General features: G+C 25.8%; 1 protein-coding gene across 3 annotated transcripts; it reads right to left on the minus strand.

Moving 5' to 3' along the window:
• Positions 1-924: 924 nt before the first annotated feature.
• LOC724612 (thyrotropin-releasing hormone-degrading ectoenzyme) lies at positions 925-25,887 on the minus strand. 3 transcript variants are annotated; one of them, XM_026441650.1, is made up of 17 exons: positions 25,450-25,873; positions 18,935-19,122; positions 16,997-17,324; positions 15,614-16,013; positions 13,340-13,495; positions 12,054-12,365; positions 11,103-11,280; positions 10,875-11,022; positions 10,019-10,100; positions 8,462-8,636; positions 6,238-6,424; positions 5,860-6,137; positions 5,288-5,466; positions 5,018-5,185; positions 3,371-3,511; positions 3,214-3,295; positions 925-1,547 (listed from the first exon to the last, which is right to left on the minus strand). In XM_026441650.1, exons 1-17 carry the CDS (start codon positions 25,496-25,498, stop codon positions 1,377-1,379), a joined length of 3,222 nt encoding a protein of 1,073 aa, XP_026297435.1. In that variant the 5' UTR covers positions 25,499-25,873; the 3' UTR covers positions 925-1,376. The 3 variants fall into 3 exon arrangements, 2 of the variants coding, with proteins under 2 accessions (XP_026297435.1, XP_026297434.1); XM_026441649.1 differs by having other exon boundaries at positions 13,340-13,498; positions 25,450-25,868; XR_003304995.1 differs by lacking the exons at positions 925-1,547; positions 3,214-3,295 and having other exon boundaries at positions 5,018-5,201; positions 13,340-13,498; positions 25,450-25,887.
• Positions 25,888-26,666: the final 779 nt, after the last annotated feature.

A 26,666-nucleotide genomic window follows, 5' to 3' on the forward strand; every position in this document is an offset into this window, starting at 1 on the left:
TGATGGTAAGTTGATCCTCTTACGATTTTTATATTTATAACAAATTCAATGAAACGAAGAAAGGAAAATTTGTTTTGTATCAATTTGTTTTGAAAACAGATTTTTAAAAATAAAATGTTATAATGAAATATAGTAGATAAATTGAATTTAATTTTCAAGATTAATAGTTTCATTTTTAATGGAATATTATGTTTCAATAAATATTTTGTTAATAATATTATCATAATTGTAATGATTTTAAAAACTATATGAAAATTATTTTGAAATGTCTTTAATATTTTGAGATTTTTTCATTGCTATTCATAAGATAATTATTTTTGTTAAAAAAAGAAATAATTGCAAATATGAAACTTTTATAAATTTTCTTTAAATAAGTAGAATTTCAAATAGATATTTGAAAGTATATACATTATGCGATTGAAAAATTACAATATGTTAAAAAATATTATGAATATATTTAAATAATTTTTCTTTACATTATGTAATAAAATATTCTTTTCTAAAAACTAATTTTTTCTATAAATTTCCTAAAATATTCTCTAAATTTCACATCACTTATATTTATTTATTGTTGTTTCTTCTTATTTATGATGTTTATTTATAAAATAATTAATTATTATTAAAAAGGATTATTGTATTTATTTTAAGAAATTTATTTTAAGAAATCGAGTATTGAAAAATAGTAAAACATTTAATGATTGGAAAGGAAATACAATTTCCATGTAATTTCCATATTCGAATATTTTAAATTTACTATTATTTTTTTTTTTTTCATAGTAGTATATATACTATTCATAAATGATAAATGTATTGGAATATATTTCGTTAATTGTAATATTAATTTAAATAAAATTTTTAACATGTATCATTCAAATTTAACTATATAATATATATTATTATGCAAAAGAATGAAAACAACCAATCTTTTTCACAATTTTCTTTAAGTATATTCCTTTATACATTCTCATAATTTATATTTTGAAATAAAAAAATAATAATAGATGTAAAAAACAGCTTCGATATCTTAACGTCTTTCATGCTTAACATTATGTATATGCAATGTAATATTTTAATTATTATCATTAAATAACAAACATATTTATTTTAAGTAAAACAGATTTCAAATTTTAATATATTCTATTCTTTTTATAAAAAAAAAAAAAACATAAGAAGTTTTTGTCATTAATAAGTGAAAAGAAAAAATTTTGAAAAAAAATACTTAAAAAATATTTTTAAAAAATGTAAATCTAGAAGAAAATCTAATTACATTGCAACGGTCAATAAACATGACTATAAGTCTTTCAAAAACTATTTGTTTGAGCTTTACGAAATAAAATCCTTGGAAATATTTATTTTCGCATTTTGCGCAGTAATATTCATGCAATTAAACTGGAATTTTTTTGCATTTCTTCTTTTAATATATTTTCAATTTGAGGTAAAGAATTCTTGAACCACATTCTTACAAAATTTCCATTTGCTTCGACAAGCGCAGCAGCGTATCTCGTTCCCTTCATACTGTCATAATGGTTCTCTCTGAATATTTGAAGCTAAAATAATAACAAATATGTTGTAATATACATGCGTTCATACATAGTGTTAATACATTTGTGAATTATTTTTGAAGCATTGTTTCTGGCAGTCAAAATAAATCTTTATGTAACTAAAATTTATACAACTAATTAAATATAAAATTAAATCCCTATATCTTACATTACAACAAATCACTATATTTATTTAAAATCACAAATGAAACATTCAACTTTCTATACAAAAATTATGAGAAAAAAATCTGTTATTAAAATCCACTCAGAAGATAGAAAAAACCGCATCGTTAAAGTCACTTTTTGTTTTATTTCGATATCACAATCCATTACCGAGATATAAGCATTCAAAGTGTCATAGTATTTAAAAACTATCCAGAGATTATGGGCCCATGACCCAATGATCTACATTTTTTCCTGGAAACGAATCCAAGAATTGGGTCTGTCATTTGTCTGAACCTTGAGAATGGTCAGTTAAACGAGATAAAGCGAGCAAGAGATCCGAATAAGCAACAAGGATAAAGATAGGAAACGATAAAAAATTACATTTGTCTTTACGCGATGATATCTCGGGAACCGGAAGTCGTATTAAAATAAATGAAAAAGCATTTTAAAGGGCAAGGTTCCGTGCTTCCAATGATCTTTCATCCATCGATCGAAAATCATTATCTTCGAAGTTCTAACGATTTGAATTTTTTCTAATTTTAATAGGACTTATAGAGGTTTTAAGGTAAATTACATAAGAGATCCAAGTGTTCGACAAGGATAAAGATAGGAAACGATCAAAAATTATACTTTTCTTTACGCGATGATATCTCGGGAACCGGAAGTGATATTAAAATAAATGAAAAAGCATTTTAAAGGGCAAAGTTCCGAGCTTCTAATGATCTTTCATCCATCGATCGAAAATCATTATCTTCGAAGTTCTAACGATTTGAATTTTTTCTGATTTTAATAGAAGTTTTAAGATAAATTACATAAGAGATCCAAGTGTTCGACAAGGATAGAGATAGGAAACGATCAAAAATTACACTTTTCTTTACGCGATGATATCTCGGGAACCGGAAGTGGTATCGGGATAAATGAAAAAATATTTTGAAAGGTAAGGTTCCGCGCTTCTAATAGTTTTTTATTCATTGACAATTATTAAATCGATTAAAATTATAGAAGTTTAAATTTTTCTCAATTTTAATAGCGTATAATAGCAAATAATCGAATTTTAAGGTTTAAATTATAGAATAAATATATTTATTTGTGAAAGAATATTATTTATAATGATCTTATTAGTGATATATTAGAAGCTCTACATCTTTAAAAAATTACTTGCTTGAAGAAATAAAATAAAATATCGTTATTTAATTGATTTTGCCATTAATTATGTTAAATAATCAAACAATTTTTATAGATTTTTTAATTTTTGAGTATCTGTAACCGAATATACAACATTTATATAATTTATATAATTATTGTGCCAAATTCTTATATGTAACATAAAAAATATTTTCGCAATCTATCTATAATTTAATAAATAAATATGAACTAATATTTTTGTATAGAAAGTTTTGTGTTTCTTAAAAATAACGTCTCAAAGTACATAACACTATATAAAAGATATATATATATATATATATATATATATATATATATATTGAAAATATTAAAAATTTCTTACGTCCTCCAAATCCTGTTCGGTAGTTAACCCATTAATCATAGATAGCACGAAATATTTTAGAATCGTATAAGATCCTGAAAACCTAGATCAGAAAAGTGATTTCGTTACCACGTTCTATCTTTTACACGGAATTTCTCCACAAAAGAATCCAAAGTACCTCTGCGCAATTTCCTGCCAATTTGCTCGAACGAATCGAGATGCAACCTGAGCCGCGGCAGGATTTTGTGGAAATGCCTTTAAAATTACTGATATTTCGTCCTCTTTGAATCGTTCCGCATGAAGTATTTCGTTGAAAATACTGTTTTCCAAAAGAAAATATATCAATATAATACGATATGTGTAAAATAAATTCAAGTTATAAATTAAAGATATATTTTTAAATGTAACGCAGTGTCTTCTTAGATTTATCTTACCTTTCCAAATTTTCCAAATATAACTTTTTTTACTTTTTTTGTTTCTCTATTTTATTTCACAAATATCATAATTTTTCTCAAGCAACAATATCTCCATGTTACTTTAATCTTAAATTTTAATTTCAAATTTTATACTACAACGTTATTAAACTGATTAAATTAATACCAATTTATTAATGAAAACAGAGAGAGACGGACAGAGAATTTCATGCAATTTCGTTCGTAGAATATATATCTTGCTGTTTAATTTTTTTTTTTTTTTTTAGAAAATATTGCTAATGCGAAAAAAAGAAAATACACGTTAAATCTCCAACCACAAGCAATTTTCAGAATTTCCCTTGCAAAACTGAAATTTTTGTTTTGAAATATAAAAAAAAAAAAAAAATATCGAAATACTTTTATCTATTTTCTTATCGCGAATATCGCGTCCAACGAAATGTTAAAATTATTTTTCACAATTCGAAACATGAGTATATTTCTTGAAAACTTGAATAATGATTTTATATATCGAGTATAAAATAAAATTGAATCCAAAAGAAATATTGACGTTGTTTAATTACACTTGAAACTCGTCGCGACGTGATAATCGTATTGTCCGCGGAAATTAGCACGGTTGAAGGATTAAAACGTGAATCGAATTAATTATAAAACCTATTTTTATCAAGAGACAGTCACGATAAAATATTCTTGATTAAATAAATTGTAAATAAAACGTTTTTCGACAGTGATAATTTAATCTCTGCTTTATTATAAAATATACAGCAAAGAGCTCTTAATCGTAACGAATATATAGCGATAAATGTTCGAAAAAGTGCTTCCAAATAAAATGGGATATTCCTTTACATCATTTCCATTTTACTCCTCTCCATCATTTAACCGCTTTTATTCGTTAAAGAGCAAAAAGTTGAAAGCTTACAGAGATTTGTAATGAATTTTTTTTATCAAATTATTGATAAAAGAATATTATAAAAGAATTCCAATCATTGCTTCAATCAAATTTGAATTTTTGAAATTGATTCAATTGATAAGAGAGAGAGATATTAAAATTAAGAACTGTAATTTGAATTAATAAAATAATTTTCTGAATTTTTTGAAAATAATAAAGAAAATATAAATGTAAAAATATTATCCTTAAATTTGATACATTTTCTAAAATTATTATTTAATAATATTGTTAATACAAATTTATAAAAATTATTTAATAACGTAAGAATTTAAGATAAAAGTACATGTTTTTAAACAACATTAATAAAATTTTAAACATCATTAATTAATTCTCAATTTAATTATTAATTCAAAAAAAAAATAATAATAAAAGAATTGGAGACGAGATCTGTGCAAACAACGTCAATACGAAAGGAAAATATCGCTTTAGAAAAGTTTTTACTTACGATTGTAAAATCCAAGAAGCTTGGAAACAGGAGAACGACGATAACAAACGTTTCTTTTCCTCCTCATCGACTGTGGAAGATAATTTTTCCGTGAAATAGTTCCATTCCTTTTTTGTTCCGTAACGAGCGATAGTGCAATAAAACGTTTCGCGAATGTAAGAAGGGATTCTAGAACAATTCGATCCTGCTTATTACAAATTGTTGATTGGTTCGGATTAGCCAGAAAGAATGGGATAACACTGGTAATAATTTTTCGCAAATCCCGCTTACATTTCCTGGATCTCGTTATTGGGCTTGGCATTCTCGAAAATATTTCTCGACCAATCTAAACATTTCGTATGCTCGAATGTGCACGCTAATTTTATAGCGATCATCGTCAAATGGGAGCCTTGCTGCAACATTGATCCTACTTCATTGTACAAAGGAGAAACGAATCTCACTACGAATTCCTGAAATTGAACGATCGATGATATCAATGTATTTTTAAATAAATTATTTTAATTAACGATCATATATTTAAAGTAGTGAAAATTTTAATTTTGATAAAAGAAATCATGATTAATATATTATGTACGTATATAACAGTAAGATCTTTAATAATGATTAAAATTTAGATAAAATAAAAATTGTCAAATGAAATATATATATATTCATGAAGTTATTAATTTTATTATTTATTTAAATAGTTAAATTGAAAAAAAAAATATTTCTATTTTCTATTATTAATTATCTTATTATTTATAAATGTTTTTTAACATTTTGAACTTTTTTTTCAATAGAAAATCTAGTAAATAATATACTAATTAAAATTGAAATCGATTAACATTACATATGTGAATCACCTGGAAATCATTGAAGATCGAAGTTTCATATAAAAGCCTATTTAATTTGAACAAGTGTCTCATAAGCGCGTTCCATGGTAAATAATGCCTCTCTTTCATTTGCATATATTCAATAAACTCGAAGGTGGCCTCGTACTTTATTAAACCTATCGCGGCTAGATTAAAAATATCGTCTACGATCGAGGCTCTTGTTTCCGGTGGGAACGACTCGTGATTTTTCAAAAATGCCATTTTTAACAGCATCCAATTCCTTTCGTCGTAATGAACACGATAATATCCTTAGTAGAGGAATGATAAATAGATTCTTCCATAATTATCGTATTAAGGAAAATTTAATTTAAAACGAATATTGACGAAAATGATTAAATTGTCACGTACCAGTCTTATTTACGTTGAAAAGAATCCAAGACTCGTTCGAGCCAATATCGTGCAAATCGATTTTAGGCTCAGATGGAAAACATATTTTTATTGGATTCGACCAATCGCCGTCTTCATTAACATAATTCAACGGAATATTCCAGAATTTGGAAACACTTTCTGACGGTCGATCGATTGCGAATTGTTCCTGAAACAATTATTCGATTACCATTTTTCTTACTTTAAATTAATTATTTAAAAACTCTAATTTTAATTATATTGGGTTGGCAAGTAAGTAATTGCGGATTTTTTTTAGAAAATCAAAGACAATTTTTTCATGGAACTAAATAACTTTATTCTGTAATGTGTTGCCCATTTTGATCAATGACCTTTTGCCATCTTTCAGACAGCATCATAATCCCACGTTCATAAAACTTCTTTAGGTTTTTATTAGCAAAAAACTGAATCAGGTACAATTTGATATCATCATTATTGAAATTTTTACCATTCAAGGAGTTTTGTAAAGATAACAAAAAGTAATCAGATGGTGTAAGGTCAGGACTATATGGTGGATGTGGCAAAACATCCCAACCAAGCTCCAATAATTTTTGCCGAGTGACCAAAGATGTGTGTGGCCTTGCATTGTCATGATGGAATACAACACCTTTTCGATTTGTCAATTCGGGCCGCTTTTCTTCAACTGCATTGTTTAATTTCGTTAGTTGTTCAATGTAGACAACAGAATTGATCGTTCGGTTGGGTGGTAAGAGTTCAAAATAGACAATTCCTTTATAATCCCATCAAACTGATAACCTTCTTTTAATGAATACCAGCTTTTGATGTTGTTCGAGCTGCTTCACGTGGCCTGCTCCACCATCTTTTCCGCTTGATATTGTTGTAAACAATCCATTTTTCATCGCCAGTTATCAGTCGTTTTAAAAATGAATCATTTTCATTACGTTTCTTTAGCAAATCGTAGCTGTTAATGCGTTGCGTTAAATGCTTTTCTTTCAGTTCGTGAGGAACCCATGTATCGAGTTTTTGAACATAGCCAAGTTGTTTTAAGTGGTTTTCAATGCATGTATGTGATACATGAAGCTTCTCTGCAATCTCACGAGTTGTACTGTGACGATCCGAATCGATTATTGCTTTGATTAGGTCGTCATCAACTTCAACTGAAATTCGCAATTACTTAGTTGCCAACCCAATAATTAGATTACTAGCAATAGCTAAAATTTAAATATTCGATACAGATAGAAAATATAAGTTTTTCGTTTCGTCTCGATATTTCAATTAAATATTGAAATATGAGGATTTAAACTATTCATAACACTTGCTTCGAATAATGCAAATTATGAATGAGACGTAATAATTTACTTTTTTCTCCTGGAAATGAGTACTATGTCATTCTAAGAATTACGCGTGTCACTTGTCTGAGCTTTGAGAATAGTCGGAATTAGACGAAGAAAGGAATCGAATGAGCAACGAGGATGAAGATAGGAAACGATCGAAAATTACATTTTTCTTTACGCGATGATATCTCGGGAACGGGAAGTGGTATTAAAATAAATGAAAAAGCATTTTAAAGGGCAAGGTTCCGCGCTTCCAATGATCTTTGATCCATCGATCGAAAATCATTATCTTCGAAGTTACAGCGATTTGAATTTTTTGTAATTTTAATAGGACTTAATAGAGGTTTTAAGATAAATTACATAAGAGATCCAAGTGCCTGACAAGGATAGAGATAGAAAAATTATTATTTTCTTTACGCGATGATATCTCGGAAACCGGAAGTCGCATTAAAATAAATGAAAAAGCATTTTAAAAGGCAAGAATTCGCACTTTTAATAGCCTTTTATCAGTTGATTAGAAATTATTATTTATTAGATTTGAAATAAATGATTAAAATAATATTTGGAATCTTAATTTTCAATTCAAAATTGTTCTAATTTCGAAATTATTAATTTTAAATCAAATTTATGATTAAATATGATTGTTTAATGTTCAGGAATATTTAAATTCATTTTTAATAATCAATAACAATGTTAAAAATTTTGAAAAATCAGATAATCTGAATAATCTTTATAAAATATGCAAAATATTTGTAATATATGGAATATATATTTACTTAAAAATTTTTTTGCAATGTAATGTTAATATATAATATAAATATAATGTATGAAATATAAGAAAGATGTATAAAATAAATAATATAATATTGTTATGGGTTATTTATTAAAATTACCTGATAAATGATGGCGGATGCTTCTTCGTAATTTCTTATAACAGTTACGAGTGGATATCCACCTTGAAAGATCCAAGAATTTATTGTTTCTTCCAACGAGACTTCAAATGGAAATTTAATTGCATCTTCCGCTAGAATATTCACGAAATCGGCTACATCCGTGCTGTTATATTTCCTGATCAAATAATGAAGTAATTTTTAATACAATGAAACTCATTCTAATTAACTTATATAAATAAGAAAGAATTAATTTTGTCCTACTTATCACTGATATTTTGTACTGATATTTTTAATTTATCGTTTCAAATATCTTTTGAAATTTATTATTATTCTTTTGAATTAGAGATACGTAATATTTCATTTCAAATTTAATTAAATTATTACAATTAATTCACTTTTTTTTAATTTTTAATTCTACTGTTTAAAAATCATTTTCACCAAACGTCAAATTACAAAATGGAAAAATGTTGCATTATTGTAATAAATTAATATAAAATAATCTTTACAAATTAAGGAAAAAATACTGCAGAAGGATAAAATTCTTCTAATGACAAATTCACTTTCTATAATATAAAGTTGCAAAAATATAAATTTGATCAATAAATTTTTTAACTTTTAATGTTAAAACAATAAACAACTTAAGGATGATTATTATTTTCGTTGATTTTATAGATTCTTGTTCACTAATTTACAATAATTTAATTTCTATATTCAATAAATAATATTTCTTGCTAAAATAAAAGTAAAAATAACTTTTGATAATAAAGAAATTTGAAATAAACTTATATATAAAAGAAAATTATCTTTTATAAGTTTATAATAGACAACAACTAAGAAAAAAAACATTATAATTAATAACAAAAATCAAAATTTGAATCAAGAAATTAAAATTTCAAACCTCTTATAACATTTCACAGAAACTAGCTTTTATAATTTACAATAATTTAATTTCTACATTCAACAAATAATATTTCTTGCTAAAATAAAAATAATTTTTGATGATAAAGAAATTTGAAATAAACTTATATATAAAAGAAAATTATCTTTTATAAATTTATAATACAACAACTAAGAAAAAAACATTATAATTAATAATAAAAATCAAAATTTTAAACCTCCTATGACATTTCACAGAAACTAGCTTTTACCAACTATCTTTATCATTATCACAAAATTTAAGAGATAAAAATTTATTTCACTTATTGAAAGATTACAATCCTAATTACTCTCATTTCCTCCAATCGTATTCACTTAATATCCAGAATAATAAAATAATACATCACTTTGATAGAATATTAGAAAAAAGTATACATATATATATAAATGCAAAAGAGAATGGAGAAAAACGGCATAAATAAGAAACTTGATAATCCCGAGGCAGGCGATTAATCACAATTAGCTTGGAGGCGATTTGATTATCGATTTAACTTGTTTTCCATCATCCTATTTAACCGTCAATTCCCATCAAATCTCCAACTAATTAAAACCCATGCCCGTTCAAGCGATATCTAATCATCAATATCGAGAACGTAAAACGCGAATAATATATATACCCACCACCTGTTTATCAGTTTCTTGTAGTTGTTCCTAAAGTCGGTATCGTTTATCGCGCCATGCAACATGCGTATCAGGCATGCACCTACAAGAAGGAATTGAAAATGCAGAAACAATTCTCTTCGGCTATCTGCGAGTATTTTAACGCGTGGAGGGAATGCGACATATTTGGAATATTATTGATGATTAATTTTGAAATCTAAGAAAAGAAATCGTTATTCAATTCGTAACAAATTTGTTTAAAAAAAAAACAATTGTAATCTCGATGCTTCCTTTTTTGATTTGCAGAAGAAAATAAATCGATTTTAAAAAATTTTTTCCAGCTGGTAATTTGCTGAAATTTCGTAGTTAACGTATGATTAACGTTTAAAGTAAGGTTTCGTGTTGTTAATTTTACGAATATAAAACACAAGAATTCAGATTTCAATGCCAAAGTTATTAATATTGAAGGTGAAAGTAATTTGGAATATTCCAAGGGTTACATCACACAGATTAATAAATGATGAGAAGAATATCGATTAACCAACTTATACAACTTATATTACAAAGTGATTAATCATAAATCTGTATTTGAGAAACAACTTAATTGCACTGTAATAATGGAGAATAAATTGTATGAAAATAAAAACTAGAAATCAATATTTATCTAATATTATTTTTTTTTGTTTGTTTTAATTTTATAAAATAAAGATACGAAATCCTTACTTTGCATTATTTTTTTAATTAAACCAAAATTTCAGACACTTTACAATATCGTTCAAACTTTGAAATATATTAATATAATTTCTTTTTTTTTATCAAACAGATTGGCATTCCAAATATGTCGCATTTCGTCTACGATTGAATCGAGTGAATTTACCTTTCGCGTGCTCGTCGTTAAAATTCTGCAACAGATGATAATTGATGTTCTCGTGGAGGGGCCTCGAGATGCTGTACCCGTCGGTGTCCATCACTTGAAACTCGACATCCACGATGAAAGAGTTGCTCAAGCCCAATGACGAATCTATCTGAAAATGGAATTTTATTACAACGGTTTACGGCACCAACCATTTTTCCTTTTCATTCGTGTATCAATTTAATTGCTTGCCTTTGGAACGAGCTCGTGCTGGATGTATATGAGGAAACTTTCGAAGATCCAAGCATCCGTCCGATTCGCATTCATAAATTCGTCGAGCCATTGCTGCCCCATTAAGGTGACTAGAATCTTCAGAGCGTTGTTCTTCGTGACTAGTGGCGATTCATCGGTCGTATAGAATATCGACTGCCTTGGAAATTTAATAATAACAGTCTTAGATTAGATTCCTTGATAGATAATGAGAGATGAAAATAAGATTTGCATAAAAATGTTCAATTCATTGTTTCTATTGTTAAGTTAAATGATATTCGAATCAAATATTTTAAATTTTTTAATATGGATTTGATATAATAAATTTCTTTATTAATGAATTATCTCTGTTATATAAAAATAAAGCAATTGAAATTATATCTAGAAATTTTTATTTATAGTACATTAATTATATTTAATAATCAATACATGTTAATTATATAAATAAAATGAAACATCTTTGAAAAATTGATATCTGAAATTCACTCTTTAATTTTAAATTGTTTGCAATTTGATAAATAAAATTCAATTTGTATTTAATCTAGCATTTGTACTTTTATGTTTGTTTTGATTTTTTGAAATTAATTCTGAAAAACTACCTCAATAATATATTAACACTAATAACATCAATTCATACATTGATCAAAAAATATAATTCTTCAAATTAATATATTTCTGTTTGTCTCTTCTTTGTTAAATAATTGTCACAAGAAATGATAATTGAAATAATTACACAAAATATTATTTCAAATATAATTATTTATATCTTTTAAAAAATTACTATTAATAAAAGATTCTGTAAAAATATTCCAGACATATTGTGAAATAATTGCAATAAATTAAAGATGATAAATATGTTATAAAATATAAAAATTGGAAATTGTTTTTTATCTTAAAACTAAACACAAAGCAAATAAAGCACAAATCTCTTACTTCAGTGCAATTAATCCCAAACTTCCGATATTCTCGTCAATCCCTGGAGGAAGGCTTACTATATCTATCTTAGGCAAGGGATAAGACGTCGAAAATACGTCGATTAGGTTAACGACAACTGTGTTCAGTTTGTCGATTAAGTAAGTCTCTTGTGAGCTTCTGTTCGAATCACACCAGAACGTTGCCAAGACTTCAGTGTCTCCCACAAATGTCGCGTTTATAACCTCGATATGACCCATTGTAAAGGCCAAATTATGCGGAGACATAGGCGGAGAATCGTCGAAAATATTAACTGCCATTAAAGTATTTGTCCTTAAAAAAAAGAAAAGATAAAATTATGGAAATAAAACAAAATCGATTATTTCTATGAAGAATATCTTAATTTTTAACAAATATATTTATTTAGATACGATTAATTTTGAAATAATAAATTTATTTCTATATTAAATAAAATCCTATTTCAAATATTTAATTCAATTATTTTTTAATTAAAAAAGAAAAGATAAAATTATGGAAATAAATTTTGAAACAAAATCGATTATTTCTATAAAGAATATCTTGCCTACTCAATTTCTAACAAATATGTTTATTTAGATACGATTAATTTTGAAATAATAAATTTATTTCTATATTAAATAAAATCCTATTTCAAATATTTAATTCAATTACGTGTTTTTTAATACAGACTTAAGTAAAATTTCTTATAAATTTATAAATAAAATTAAAATTAAGAAAATGTTTTTATTTATTTTATTTTGCCCATATATCTTTGTAATAAAATTATTTATAAAAAAAAGAATAATGAATAATAATTAAATCGAATTAAAACCGAATTAAATTATTTCTTTCTTTATTTATATGATTTCAATGCAAAAACACAAAACAAGTATAATAAAATTCAAAATCTATTTATATATATATATATATATATATATATATATATATATATATATATATATATATATATATTATATATATATATATATGTCTCTATCTTCTAGAGACATTGAGACATAAAGAGAATAAGGAATAGAAATGTGAAAGGAACGCATGAAAATTTCGTTTCAAATTCATTATTTAAAATTCAATTTATAGAGACAGAAACGTGAAACTTTGTACAATATATGTACAATTCGAAGAAATAAATATTGGCAAATCTTTTCCATGAAATAAAAAAAAATACAAACAAATTTTCATAATCTTACAGAGAGATTCAATTTAAACGTATCTTCAGGGCAGATCATTTAAAAGTATATCCTGCGAGAAGCATAGCATGAATTACTTACGCATCCCTTAAAGTCCTGAGGGGCATATTTGAGAGGACTATCATTTCTTTGGAACGTGTTATGGATACCGAGAAAACTGACTTGTGCACGGTATCGTCGAAAACTGGGAAGAGACATCGAGCACCGGAGTGTTTCAATCTCGTCCCCATTAACCATCTGCTGTGAAAACGTGGACTGTTAATAAAAATTTCCGTGACATGAATTTTTTTCTTGCAAATCTGAACAATAATGCAATTTTAAATGTATCGAATTTAATTAAACAAGAATTTATTTATATATGCATATGTATATTTATAATGTAATTGATCACCGAAATGTTTTTCGATTTTTGAGTTATTCTATTATTTTATTTCACAATTATTTTCAAATAATTTATCAAATGCAGCGTGTTTTAACTCGCTAAGTAGTGTCTTGTGTTAAAAGCTCAATCGAAATTGCAAAGAATCATTTATTTATCAAGCTTTTAAAACAAAATTAAATCATGATGATCGAAAGTAATTGAAAGTAAAAAATTAAATAGATTTATGCAGCTTTGAAAACAAATATATTATATTAATTCTTATTCATTCCAATCTTTAACTTTGAGAATATAAATTAGAAAAGAATTAAGCCAAAATTTTTAATTGAAAGAGATGAAAATTTTTCTTGATCATGAAAAAAAAATGATCCTTGCAAATTTATATTAAAAATATTTACAAGTAAATATTATTTTTATGTTAGATAAAATTACGTTCATCAAAATGAATAATTATAAGATGATCTTAATACTTAAATCTATATCCAAGAAAGAAAGAAATCTTTATATTTTCATCAATCAATCAATAAATCGTACAAATTTTATCAACTATTATAATAACAATTTACACATTCTACTGTTTTCACACTTTTGCTCCAGAGACGTTGAATTTTGTTCGAATGCAGCCCATCATTAGCATAACGCCATTTGGTGGATACCAAGCTTTAGACCAATCTCGACTGTTTATTATTATTATATAAAAACCGAGATATCCATTAAACATTTGTATTTCTGTATCCAAACATTTGCAGAAAATGGTCATAATGGTTACAGAATATTGCCAAATGCAAATAAAATCATATTTCGCGAATATTCGTGTCGATCCATAGCATTGTTATTTCATACCTACCTATTTGTCCCTCTATTGAATATAAAGGAATTTTCTTTGATGATCGATACAGGACCTGGAGACACGCAAATTGTTTGTAATCATTCGCGATTGTTCGTTGCATCCATGAGCGCTTTGCACCCCCACACAGGCAAATTATACACACAAATATATATATATATATATTCGTTCTCTTTGGAAAAAGATTCCTTTTCAAACATTGCAGCAGACGAGATAAAACGAGCCATTGGACGATAATTAATTTTTTCTTCTTCTTTTCTTTTTTTTTTTAAATTAAGAAAATTAAGAAAAGAAGTGATTAAATCATTATTTGCGTAGAAAATCACTGAAAATATTATTCTACTGGAATTGATTTATTTAAGAGTTTTCACGATATGGAAAGTGTTAATTATGATGCAAAGAATCGTTGAAAAAGAAGTAATTAAATTTCTATATTATAAAAAATTAATTTATTATTAATATATTTTGTTTTACGTTTTGATTAATACTGCGAAAAAAATAATCAAAACAATTTACAAATTCGAAAACAAAATATCTTCAAATTATTTAAAAAGTTTCTATTTTTATTAATTTTATTAATTTTAATTCAATTTCAATTCTTTTTTTTATTACATCGTATTTGTAACATTAAGACAAAATTATAAAGAAATATGGATTGAGATTTATTTATTAAATTATAAGCGATCAAAAATATTGATTTATTGTATCTCTGATTGTTTACGAATAATAAATTAATGAAATAATAAATTTTACAATATTTACTTCGGTCGATCATCAAAGATATACGACTATATTACCTTGTACACAAGTTTCATAGCAGTAAACACGATGCATTGACAACCTATTGTAAACCTTATTCCCTTTAGAGTCTGACTTCCCCATTGATGAACTCCCAACCCTTTGATGAACTAAGTAATCACCGAACCAGGAAGGGGGAGGGGAGTTATTGATTAATTGATCCATTCTTCGATCATTTTTAAACGAACGTTTCAAAATTGAAAAGAATTTTAAAAGATTGCAATATTCGATTTTAAAAAATAAATTAATTTACAATTAATAAAAATGTTTAAGAATAGCAACAAAAAAAGTGATAAATATATAGAAAATAATAAAAAAAAAGAATACTCACCTCTCCTCGCCAGACGTACTATAATTTCCGATGAAGAACACATTCTCGTCGATTAACGCCTCGTATTCGATCTCAAACGAATAAATTCCTTGATATATCCGAGTTTTCAATTGAATTACGTGAACTTCTTTATCCTCGTCTATATTGTATTCCGTAATCTGTATTTCATTCGATGAAACGCTTTCGAAAGTGTCATCACGCGTCGTCACGGTTTCGTACTCTTTGTCATCCACGTTCGAATTTTTAATTTTATCGATATTGGCGTAATTTATCGAGGAAAGCTTGGATTTTTCAATGGAGGACACGTTTCTCGATAGATGCTCGATATTTTTCTCGTACAGAATCGTTTCGTTTTCCGTCAAGCTTACCAAAACATCATTTTCTATGGAATATGCGCTATCTGGAAATAAATTGAACGTTGCACACAGAGCGATGATACAAATCACTTGTAATTAATTGAGGAAAGATATATTTAGTGGAAAATTTGTAGAAGGAGATACAATTGTTAATCTTTTTGCAAATGAAGTGCAAAATTTCTCTTTTAAATGGAATCATGTAATTGAGAAGAAGAATGCAAGACAAGTGTATGTCAATTTCTTTTTATTATTTTTTATTATTTCAATTTTTCAATCATTCCACTTATAGCTTTTTGTAATATAATAACAGAAATATTTTGTTATAATAGAAAACAAAAATATGATTTTTGTGAGTATAAAATATTTTTTTAAAGTTATGAAAATATGATATGTATCTCCATTAATAATATATTTTCCATCAAGAATTGCAGATTGTTGCTTATAAGAAGATTATTAAATCATTTGTAATTATCTCATAGTGAAAAATTATCAGATAGGAAATATTTTAATTTAAATTTTGTGAAAACTAATCATATGAACTCTTTTATTTATCTATGCTTTCCTTGCACCTGTACAATAAATTTTATAATACAAAATTTGGATTAAAAACTTAATTAATATTTTCATTATAAGTGACTTAATAAATTTTAAAAAAAAAATACATGATTCTATTTAAATTATCTTTAATTTTCCATTTCATTTTCCAGTATAAAAGATTCTTTTAAAAAATGCAATTCAGGCATGCAAAATAAGAGATTTTATTCTTTCTAAAACGAGCATAAATTAACTATTATACAATATATATATATCCTACCAAAGTTATAATTAAAACAAAATTGAACTTCACACACCATGTTCACTTTCAAAAAAATTAATAATACTGAATTACACTGCATTTTTTCATATATCAACAAATAATTTACAATTCATTTGAAGCAATCGTTGTTAAATGCACTTTGTATTGTAAAAAATTGTAAAAAGAAGATTGCAAATGTATCGTGCAATTATAACGAATAAAATTAATTACCAGGCATCGCGTTGTCATTAACAACATCATCGTCTCTTCTTCTTCGTCTTTTTCTCGCCGTCTTTTTCCCTAAATCCAGCGATGATAATTTATATCTTGTCACCGTAATGTTCTTCGCATTTAGAGAGAATTTATTTAAACCCGCTGTATCGTTTACGAGAAAATCGATAACCATCCGGCCCATTACCCTTGATGGACCGTTAATATCGATAATCGGTGTTAATTCGAGACGATATTTCAAGGGATGAATGAAAGGTGAAACCGCATTTTCACCGACGATCTCGATATCCTCGATTTCATCGTTGAGCAAATCTAGAGTTGTGAAAGGCTGACAAATACAGATTTTGTTATATTTAACTTAGGAGTTGAAATTTCTTCTACGCAATCGTTCAGATAATTATTCGTTTAAATACTGTGCTGCATAGGCGTAGCCTAGAAATGGAGCAAATGGACTTCAATCAAAATGTCTTCCCTCGTCGTATTTTTCAAAATTTCGTGATTAAAATATTATAATATTTTTCGATCGTATTCAATATTCGATAAAAAATTTTGATTTTGTTTAAATGTTAATAATGTCTGTAATAAAAAGGAATAAAAAAAAATTAAAATTTGCTCCATTTTTATTTTTTCTCGTGAAATATTGGCTACGCCTTTGCCGAGACAGAGCACAAAAAAGTATTACTTTGTATTTTGAAGAGTGCATTTTATTGTTTGTATATCATGTTTTCTCTTATTTATCGATATCAATAAAACGTATTTGATGAAAAATAAAATATAGAGATATTCTGTACGTGAAATGCGATTCGTTAATCGCATTTAGTTAATCAATATTCAACGATACGAATAGCATATAATTATCGAGAAACTATAATTAAATAAGTAAGCTTTGATTATTGAATTATTCACATGAATTATAAAATTAATAACTAATTCGTATTAATCACAAATCAAAGGAGCTAATATTATCTTTATACTCATTAAGTTATACTGTGGATTTTTATGCAGCTGAAATATATTCAAATATGCAATTAATGTAACATATTATTTAAATTACACGAATATATGAAATATTTTCATAGTTTTTTAGCATCTGATTTGATCTTTGTCTGAAGAAATTAAGTTAAACATTTGTTTGTCATAAAATATAATAGAATATTATATTCATACGTATTCTTCTATATATTCACAATTTTGCAATTTTCAATATTATATCGAGTTCACTTTGCTTATAGAAATGCAAAATGTTTTGTAGAAATGATAGACAGTGCAGAAATAATTCTAAAAATAGTGAAAAAATAAGTTTCTTTTTTCAACGAATCAAATAATATTTAAATATAAATGAAGATTTGATCAGAAGAAGATTACTCCATACTTTTAATTTTCGAAAAAATCAAATTTGAAAATTTATCGATTACTCTTTCAATTTCAATTTTTTCAAAAAAATTTAAATGATAAAATTTGTTTTATATAGAATAAAAATGATTATAATCGCAATAATTAATTCGATTATCTAATCAAGAAATGATCAATTTTAATTACTTAAGAATTTATTATTATTATTTACTTGAAAATAAAGAAATTTCATTCCACATTTTCGACTTTTTTTTTTTTTTTACGTATAATTACCATATCACCAGTTACAGGACACCTTATAAAATATGCAAATTATATGTAATATGCAAGATATGCCTCTGCATAAAAATCCGTAATTTATATGCTTATGTTTAAACAAACAGACTGTCACTAATGTGCTCGCAACGTATAAGAAAAAAATAGTATACAGAAGATCAAAGTATTAAATATATGAATATGTGTATATTATTAAACATTTCCAAAAGTAGCTGCAATAAATCATTGAATCATTTTCAATTTATTTTCCAATCGAAGATGAATCAATGGACTGATATTACGATTTCTTTTTTTCACCATGTTACTCACCTTTTTCTTGGGCAACGAATTGATGTACCATCCAAGAAATCCTGCGGCAACGACACCGATAATAAAAACTACGACGATTCCCGCTATCTTTGTGTACGATAAAAACCAACCATCGCCTCTTTTACACTCGATGTCATCGCTAGTCATAAATTCCACGGGAGCGCCACTAAATTGTGGCATAATTTGAGCTACAAGAAATATTTGAGAAGTATAGGTATAAATTCTCGCAAAAAAAAAATACGCAGGGCGCATATCGAGAAGATTTGAAAAAAGAAATCGATATAAAACAAGTTTTAAAATAGTAGGGGAGTAGTGTCTTCAATATGCATAAAATTGATTAATTTTTTAACTTGTAATGGAAAAGGAAGGAAGGAGATTCCAGTAATTTCATTTATAATCGTAGATTATCAAATTATCACAGATACAAATCTGGGAAATATTTCAAATAACAATTTAAAACAATTTCAAATAATAATTAATTAATATTCTATTATTACAATTTTACAATATCAATTACTATAATTATAATAATGTTATATCAAGAAACCAACAAATGATTATTTTCATTAAAATCAAGTAACGAGCAATAAAATGATAAATGAAAAAAATAAATGAAATAAATAAATCGTTTAATTATTATCAAAATAAATATGGATTCTTGGAAATATTCTTCCATAGAAACGTTCGAATTTTCGCTTATCCTACTATTACAATTTTACAATATTAATTATTATATCAAGAAACCAACAAATTATTATTTTCATTAAAATCAAATAACAAATAATAAAATGATAAATACAAAAAATAAATAAAATAAATAAATCGTTTAATTATATTATTATCAAAATAAATATGGATGATAAATGAAAAAAATAAATAAAATAAATAAATCGTTTAATTATATTATTATCAAAATAAATATGGATCCTTGGAAATATTCTTCCATAAAAACGTTCGAATTTTCGCTTATCCTACTATTACAATTTTATAATATTAATTATTATCAAGAAACCAACAAATGATTATTTTCATTAAAATCAAGTAACGAGCAATAAAATGAAAAAAATAAATGAAATAAATAAATCGTTTAATTATATTATTATCAAAATGATTATTTTCATTAAAATCAAGTAATGAGCAATAAAATGAAAAAAATAAATGAAATAAATAAATCGTTTAATTACATTATTATCAAAATGATTATTTTCATTAAAATCAAGTAATGAGCAATAAAATGAAAAAAATAAATGAAATAAATCATTTAATTATTATCAAAATAAATATGGATCCTTGGAAATATTCTTCCATAGAAATCCATAGAAACGTTCGAATTTTCGCTTATCGGTCAAAAGTCATCCGATAAATCGATATTCAGAAATATCGTTGACAGTTCGAAACGACGTTGTCATAATCGTGACGAATTCGCGTTATCATAATATTCGGGGGGAAAGGACATGAAACGTCATTGGTGAAATTGACTTCTGCATACGCATCCCATAAGCTAGTCCGATTGTGCACGCTCGTAAATACGATCGAGAAACGTACCTTGGCTTTTCAAGGTCCGGCTGTGTATATCCGCACGTTAACTGGCCAGTTATTAGCATAATCGTTTACCAAACTGACAAAGCTATAGTTTTTCTTCATATGTGTTAACGATAAGAAGAATTTTATTTGTGGTAAGAAATAGAGATTTTTTTTTTTATTAAATGATAAAAATTGGAATATTGTATGGAATGATATTAAATATTAATATTCATGAAATTGATGATTCCATAATATTTTTAGGATTATAGTTGAACGTTATTATGTTACAAGTGCAAAGTTTAAATGATAATGTAAAGTTATTTTATATCCTTGTTCTAATTAATATAATCTTATGAAGAAAAATATTTTATAAATTTTCCTTTACTTTGTTACAATCATATAATTTAATTTTTAAAGATAAGTATTTAAAGATCAAATTATTCCTCGTATAGTCAATTATTTGCTTTAATATTTAAGAATCATTTACACTCTATGTATTCATATTTAAGAAAAGTTGAGGCATAGATTGGATGTCTTTGCATAAAGATGAGCAAAAATTAATTTACCATTCATATGTTATTTAAATATTTGTCTCTCAAGGAATGTCACAGTAAGCTGTACATAAAAATAGCTAATTTACATCTTTTAAGAATAAATCAAATCATCAAATGAATTGAGTAATGAATTTTATAGAATCTTTTAAAGAAACAGAGATTTTCTAATCAAAATGAATTCTTTTATTAAATCTATTTTACACTAAAAAAGAATAAAATATGTATATACAAAAGATTCTTTTGCATCTTATTATTATTTATAAATAAAATATTGTAATTGGCATTCAATAACTCGTTTCTTAGAAATTAATCTGTAATGAAGTAATTAACTCGCAATTTCATTAACAATATCACAACGTTCAATTCTCAAGAATGTGAATATATATCATAACATTGTTGATGCACGTGTTCAAGTATTAATCAATATAATACGTATGCATGTACAATCCTGAATACTATGAATGATTATTGGCCTGTATAATGATCATATAATGCATCATGATTACGTTTCAATATTTCAAATGACATAATCTTTGAATTACGAATCGAATTGTAAATTGACATAACTAACAATTTATAATTAAATTGTCGATAAATGTTAAATTTTATATTATTTGAGAAAAACGTGACGAATTTATTTATATGATAAAATTAACAATATCATACTTTGTTATCGCTATTATTATCGCACTTTATTTGCCAATTTCACTTGGCAGATTCACTGTCAAAAATTTTCGAATTTTTTTATTATTACAATATCATATCAATATCAAATTGTTCTTAATTTTTGAATTAATAATTTCAACAGATAAATATATTAATTTTCTATTATTTATTTATAATAAATTACTTGTAATATATTTTGATTTGAAAACACGAATGCATTAAAAATATTATTTCTTACGCAATTCGTATTCGTAAGAAATGAAGATGAAGAAAATATATAACTAATAAGAAACTTCGAAATAATTGGCAATAATAAACAAATTTTATTTAATCAAATATTATGCTGAGTATCTTATCATGCATGTACTTAATCAATTATATACTGTGATACATTAGTCACAAGATTAATTCGACGGATGATAGTGTGGATTAATAATATAAATTATTAACTTTTTTTTGCATAAAATAATTGGATGCATGTCTAATATTTACGTGAAATTCACTCGATACTAAATTATTGAACAATTTTAGTTTTCTAAACTATGCAGTAAATGTATCACATGACCTAGTGCTAATCATTACGAGCAGCCATAAATCAAATTCGCGATTACTAATATCACTATACTTAATATACTTCCTTTAGCTCGTTTCTACAGCTAATAATTTTATTTTCTCAATACTAATTTACAGATATAATCCACAAAATATTCTAATATTGATTGAACCCATGTTTTCATATCCAAAATTTTAATATTCTGTATTCAATTGGATGATATGTACAAGATGTTAACACATATATATATAGTATATTTGTAGGACATCTTTGAAAGATTGATTTTTAATTCAATTAGTTGATTTATCAAATTATAAGAAATTTTATTCAACATAAATTGTTTACTTTAATTAATCATTCAAATTATTGCAAATTTCAATCAATATTTTTGCATTGCCAATATTTTATATTATTTATTTTCATCTTTTAAAATTAATTTTTCTCTAATTAGCTCAAGTGAAATCTGTAAATATATTTAAAAAATAAATATTAGGGAATGTAATTTAAAATGTTATTTTTAAGTTTAAATTTCAACGAAAAATAAAAATTTATCGCATAGAGAAATATAATTCATAGATTATAAGCACAAGTTTTGTGAGGAAAGAAATGTGTACTTTCGTATGACATTGAATTACTTCAACCAAAGATACATCAACAGCGATAACGCACGCGACTTGGCTGAAGGTTACTACAGTGCTTCACAGGATTACGTATGCGAATAGGATGTATAGTTTTTCACGGCATATATACGCTACGAGATTGTGTTACATGTTATGTCACACAGTACGTGATCAATCTCTAAACAAACGAAACTCAAAATCTCTCCAATTCACGTTCATCTAATTATTTACATGGATATTTAATAAACTTTAACAAGGATAACGTCGAGGATGGCAAAACTGAGAATATTGAAGTTAGTATAAATGGATTATATTTCTTCCACATAAATTCTGTAGACTTCAGGAAGAAGATTCAAATTAGTAGGATCTCAATTAATTGATGGCAATTGATAATTATTTCTTTAAATGAGAACTGTGATATTTTAATAATTTTAAACAATTTTAATTTAATTAAATATTGTGTGTAATTAAATTTGAAAGAAGAATTTATTTTTTTATAGTAACTTTTCAACGGTACGTTGAATTTTGCCTTCAAAAATGTCACTTCGAATTTGAAAATATTTTGATAAAGGAGATTGTGGGGGGATCACATTAGATATGGAAGTACTTTGATATCGGGTACACAGGAAAATTCTTCCACTCGCATATACGTGTAACGCGGAGATCATCACAAGTACTTACAAATTATGCCATAATAACTACGATCGTACGTTTCCTCTCAAGATTATATACGATTCGTATTATGTACTATGAATCTGGTTTCTTCCACTGATTCATGATTATATACAATTCGTATTATGTACCACGAATCTAATTTTTTCCATTAATTCATGATTTTTCTTTCATACATACACAATTTTTTTGAAAAGAAGAATCAAAATTAATTTTGACGAAGAATGGAAAGAATAATAGGAAAAAAAAAAAAGAAGCAATTTTTAATGATAGTTATTATATGCAGATATCGGTTACGCTTCAGAGACACGAAAAGCAATGTATTTGATCAAAAGGTAAAAAAGTAATAACTAAATTGTTCACGAGTTTGACTAATGTTAATATTTGATTGATTCTACTTCAAGAAACCATCTATTTTTATGGACATTTATGAATTCATAAATGGTAAAAAAACAAACAAAATATAACAAAAATAATAATTTTGGCATAAAAGGTTAATTAATTTTGATTGAGGAAATATTTAATGTTTTATATGAGAAAAAAAGACAAATATATATATATATATGTACAGAGTTTGTGAATCAAGAATTTCTTAAAAAAATAATTGTCAAAGCTCATATATTATTGTATGTACACAGAATGTCCCAGTTAAAAATCATCTAAATATTTTAAATATTAATTAAAATAATGTAAAAGAAAAAGTTTTTTGTATTATAAATAGATATACTTCTTCTTTAAAAAAAAATATCAATGAGTTTGAAAAAAAATTGCTGATGCAATAATTAATTGATTTTAGTTTCCTTTAGTTTCCTGAGACATCCTACATATAAAAAATTCTTTATTCAATTTTCCTTTTATTTTTACTTTTCATTTAAAAAATAAAATTAATTATAAACCTGATACATTATATATTATCCAGTTGTAAAATGTAAATAATAAGTTATCAACATAAAAATTTTGTGAAATAATAAATTTAAAAATAACGTTTAATACCTGATGTAATGAATATATATTTTATGAAAAATAATTTCTTAGTATATTACATTATTTAAATTCTTAATAAAATTTGTATGTATTTCTTGCAAGAAAAGTAATAAAATTTATAATTATTATAAAATTTAATAGATATCTGTTATTAGTTAATTTGAAAACTTATAAAATGATAAACATTGAAGGGAAAAAAAAACAATTTAATTAACATGTTTGAATACATATTCAAGAAATTAGAAAAATATTGCAAGCCATAAATATTTGTGTCAAAATAAAGTGTAATATTTCGTTTGGTTCAAATAACTTTTCAAGATTGTTCTATTTTTATCATTTTATTAATATATTTATTTATTTTTTTTTTTCATTCCCATTCACTGTTACAAATTTTTTATTCGTTAAAAAAACAATCGTTTCATGCTTGCTACATGAGATCATGAAAATATAAAGAGATCATTGAAAGATAAAGTGCAATCATCGTTATTACATTCTTAACTACTTGATGATAGGATTTAATAGCTACCATAGAATAGATATTCTGGTAACTATGCACATTCCTTGAATAGCAATAAAAGAATTTTAACGATACTTTGTTAATACAATGATTTAAAATATTTACTTCTTCAAGATTACAAATAATAATAATAATAATATAAAAAAAAAATTAATCATAACAATTTTACACATTGCTCTTTAATTAATAATTATCAAAAAACAATTTTCGCTCGTGATAAAAATAAATAAACAACATTAAAATAAATACAGATAAAAACCATTCATAAACCAAAACTTTAATTTGAAATTTAATTCTATCATCTTCATCGATACATAACAAATAAATATAATAAATATAAATAACGTAAAAAATAATTGAATATAAATGAGCAGATATAAGAAATGAAAAGAGTTAAAAAAAAAAAAAAAAACGAATTCACTCACAATTTCTGCGTCCATAATCCTGCCAACTGGAGATGGATCCTCGGCTCATGTGAACAACTTCCGGTTCCCTCCTGTCTCGAAACCAACGTACGATGTAGTTACACGTGAAAACAAATCGTGGACGAGAGAAAGGATGAAAGGAAGAACCGAAAAAGAAATCGTCCCGAAAAGATTAAAATATTATATGCCCACGATGGCAACGCAATCGTTCGTACAGGTGCAACGCAATTAGTAGTTCTAGCTACAGTGCAACAAGCGAATACTGGCCAGAACTCTTCGAATGCACGTTGTACCCCCACTTTTTTCAATCATTTGCCTTCGCATTGTTCTTCATTCTTTCTACACCGCGTGTAATTTTTCGTTTTCTCTCTCTCTCTCTCTCTCTCTCTCTTGTTGTTCCATCATCCAAGTCAAACACGTATGAATATTTTGAGGTTAAGTACATATGATAGGACACGTACAATGAATTTATTTGATCTATAAAATTAAACGTCAAATTTCTTCGTATATATCAACTTTTACTTCTTTAATTTCAATTTCTAAAATCTGAAAGATTTATAAGTATATTGTATAGTATATTAAGTATTATAAGTATATAGTATATAGTATATTAAGTATATTAAGTATTAAGTATATTAAGTATATTAAGTATATTGTGCAATTTTGTAAAATTAAAAATCTTAGAAAATCGATAAAGGATAAAAGGACAATTATTTCATACATTTTAAAAATTAATCATTCTTGTTCTAATTTGTCAGAAATAATTAATCGATTTGCATAATCAATCTAAAGGGATAAACTATTTAACAACTTTAATTTTATACTTTTAACAAAATGGAAAACGAAGATTGTTGTGCAACTTGTAACACAACATTTCGCTCAATGCAATTTATTTGGGGCGTCGCAAATATCCAAAAGGGTGGGCATGATTTCGTGCACACACGCAACACGGTTAAAGGGAATTAGAGGAAGAGCGATCGTCGTTGGCCCAGATCGCGCGACGAATGAAAGGAGGTCTCTCTCCCTCGCTCGACCCACCCTCAAAGTCGTAGGAGACAAATTGACGAGTGGCACGAGTGGTTGAAGTTCGAGGAAGGAGAAAAAACGACGATACACAAAACCTCTCCCTCTCTCTCCCTCCCTCCCTCCCTATCAGTTCCAATTGACACCAAATCGGAAACGAACACGTCGGTTTGTTGAATTGGCCGCTTTTCAAA

This window comes from Apis mellifera, linkage group LG7 (genome assembly GCF_003254395.2).
Source record: "Apis mellifera strain DH4 linkage group LG7, Amel_HAv3.1, whole genome shotgun sequence".
Classification (NCBI taxonomy): domain Eukaryota; kingdom Metazoa; phylum Arthropoda; class Insecta; order Hymenoptera; family Apidae; genus Apis; species Apis mellifera.

Bases quoted from the DNA above. Each gene is read 5' to 3' on its own strand.
- LOC724612 (XM_026441649.1), bottom strand. From the start codon at position 25,498: ATGAGCCGAGGATCCATCTCCAGTTGGCAGGATTATGGACGCAGAAAT. The intron at 12,366-13,339 runs GTAAGTAATTCA...CTTTTTTTTAAG, and splicing joins CTCAGGACTTTAAGGGATGC to GACAAATACTTTAATGGCAG. The intron at 10,101-10,874 runs GTAAATTCACTC...TCCTTCTTGTAG, and splicing joins TAACGACGAGCACGCGAAAG to GTGCATGCCTGATACGCATG.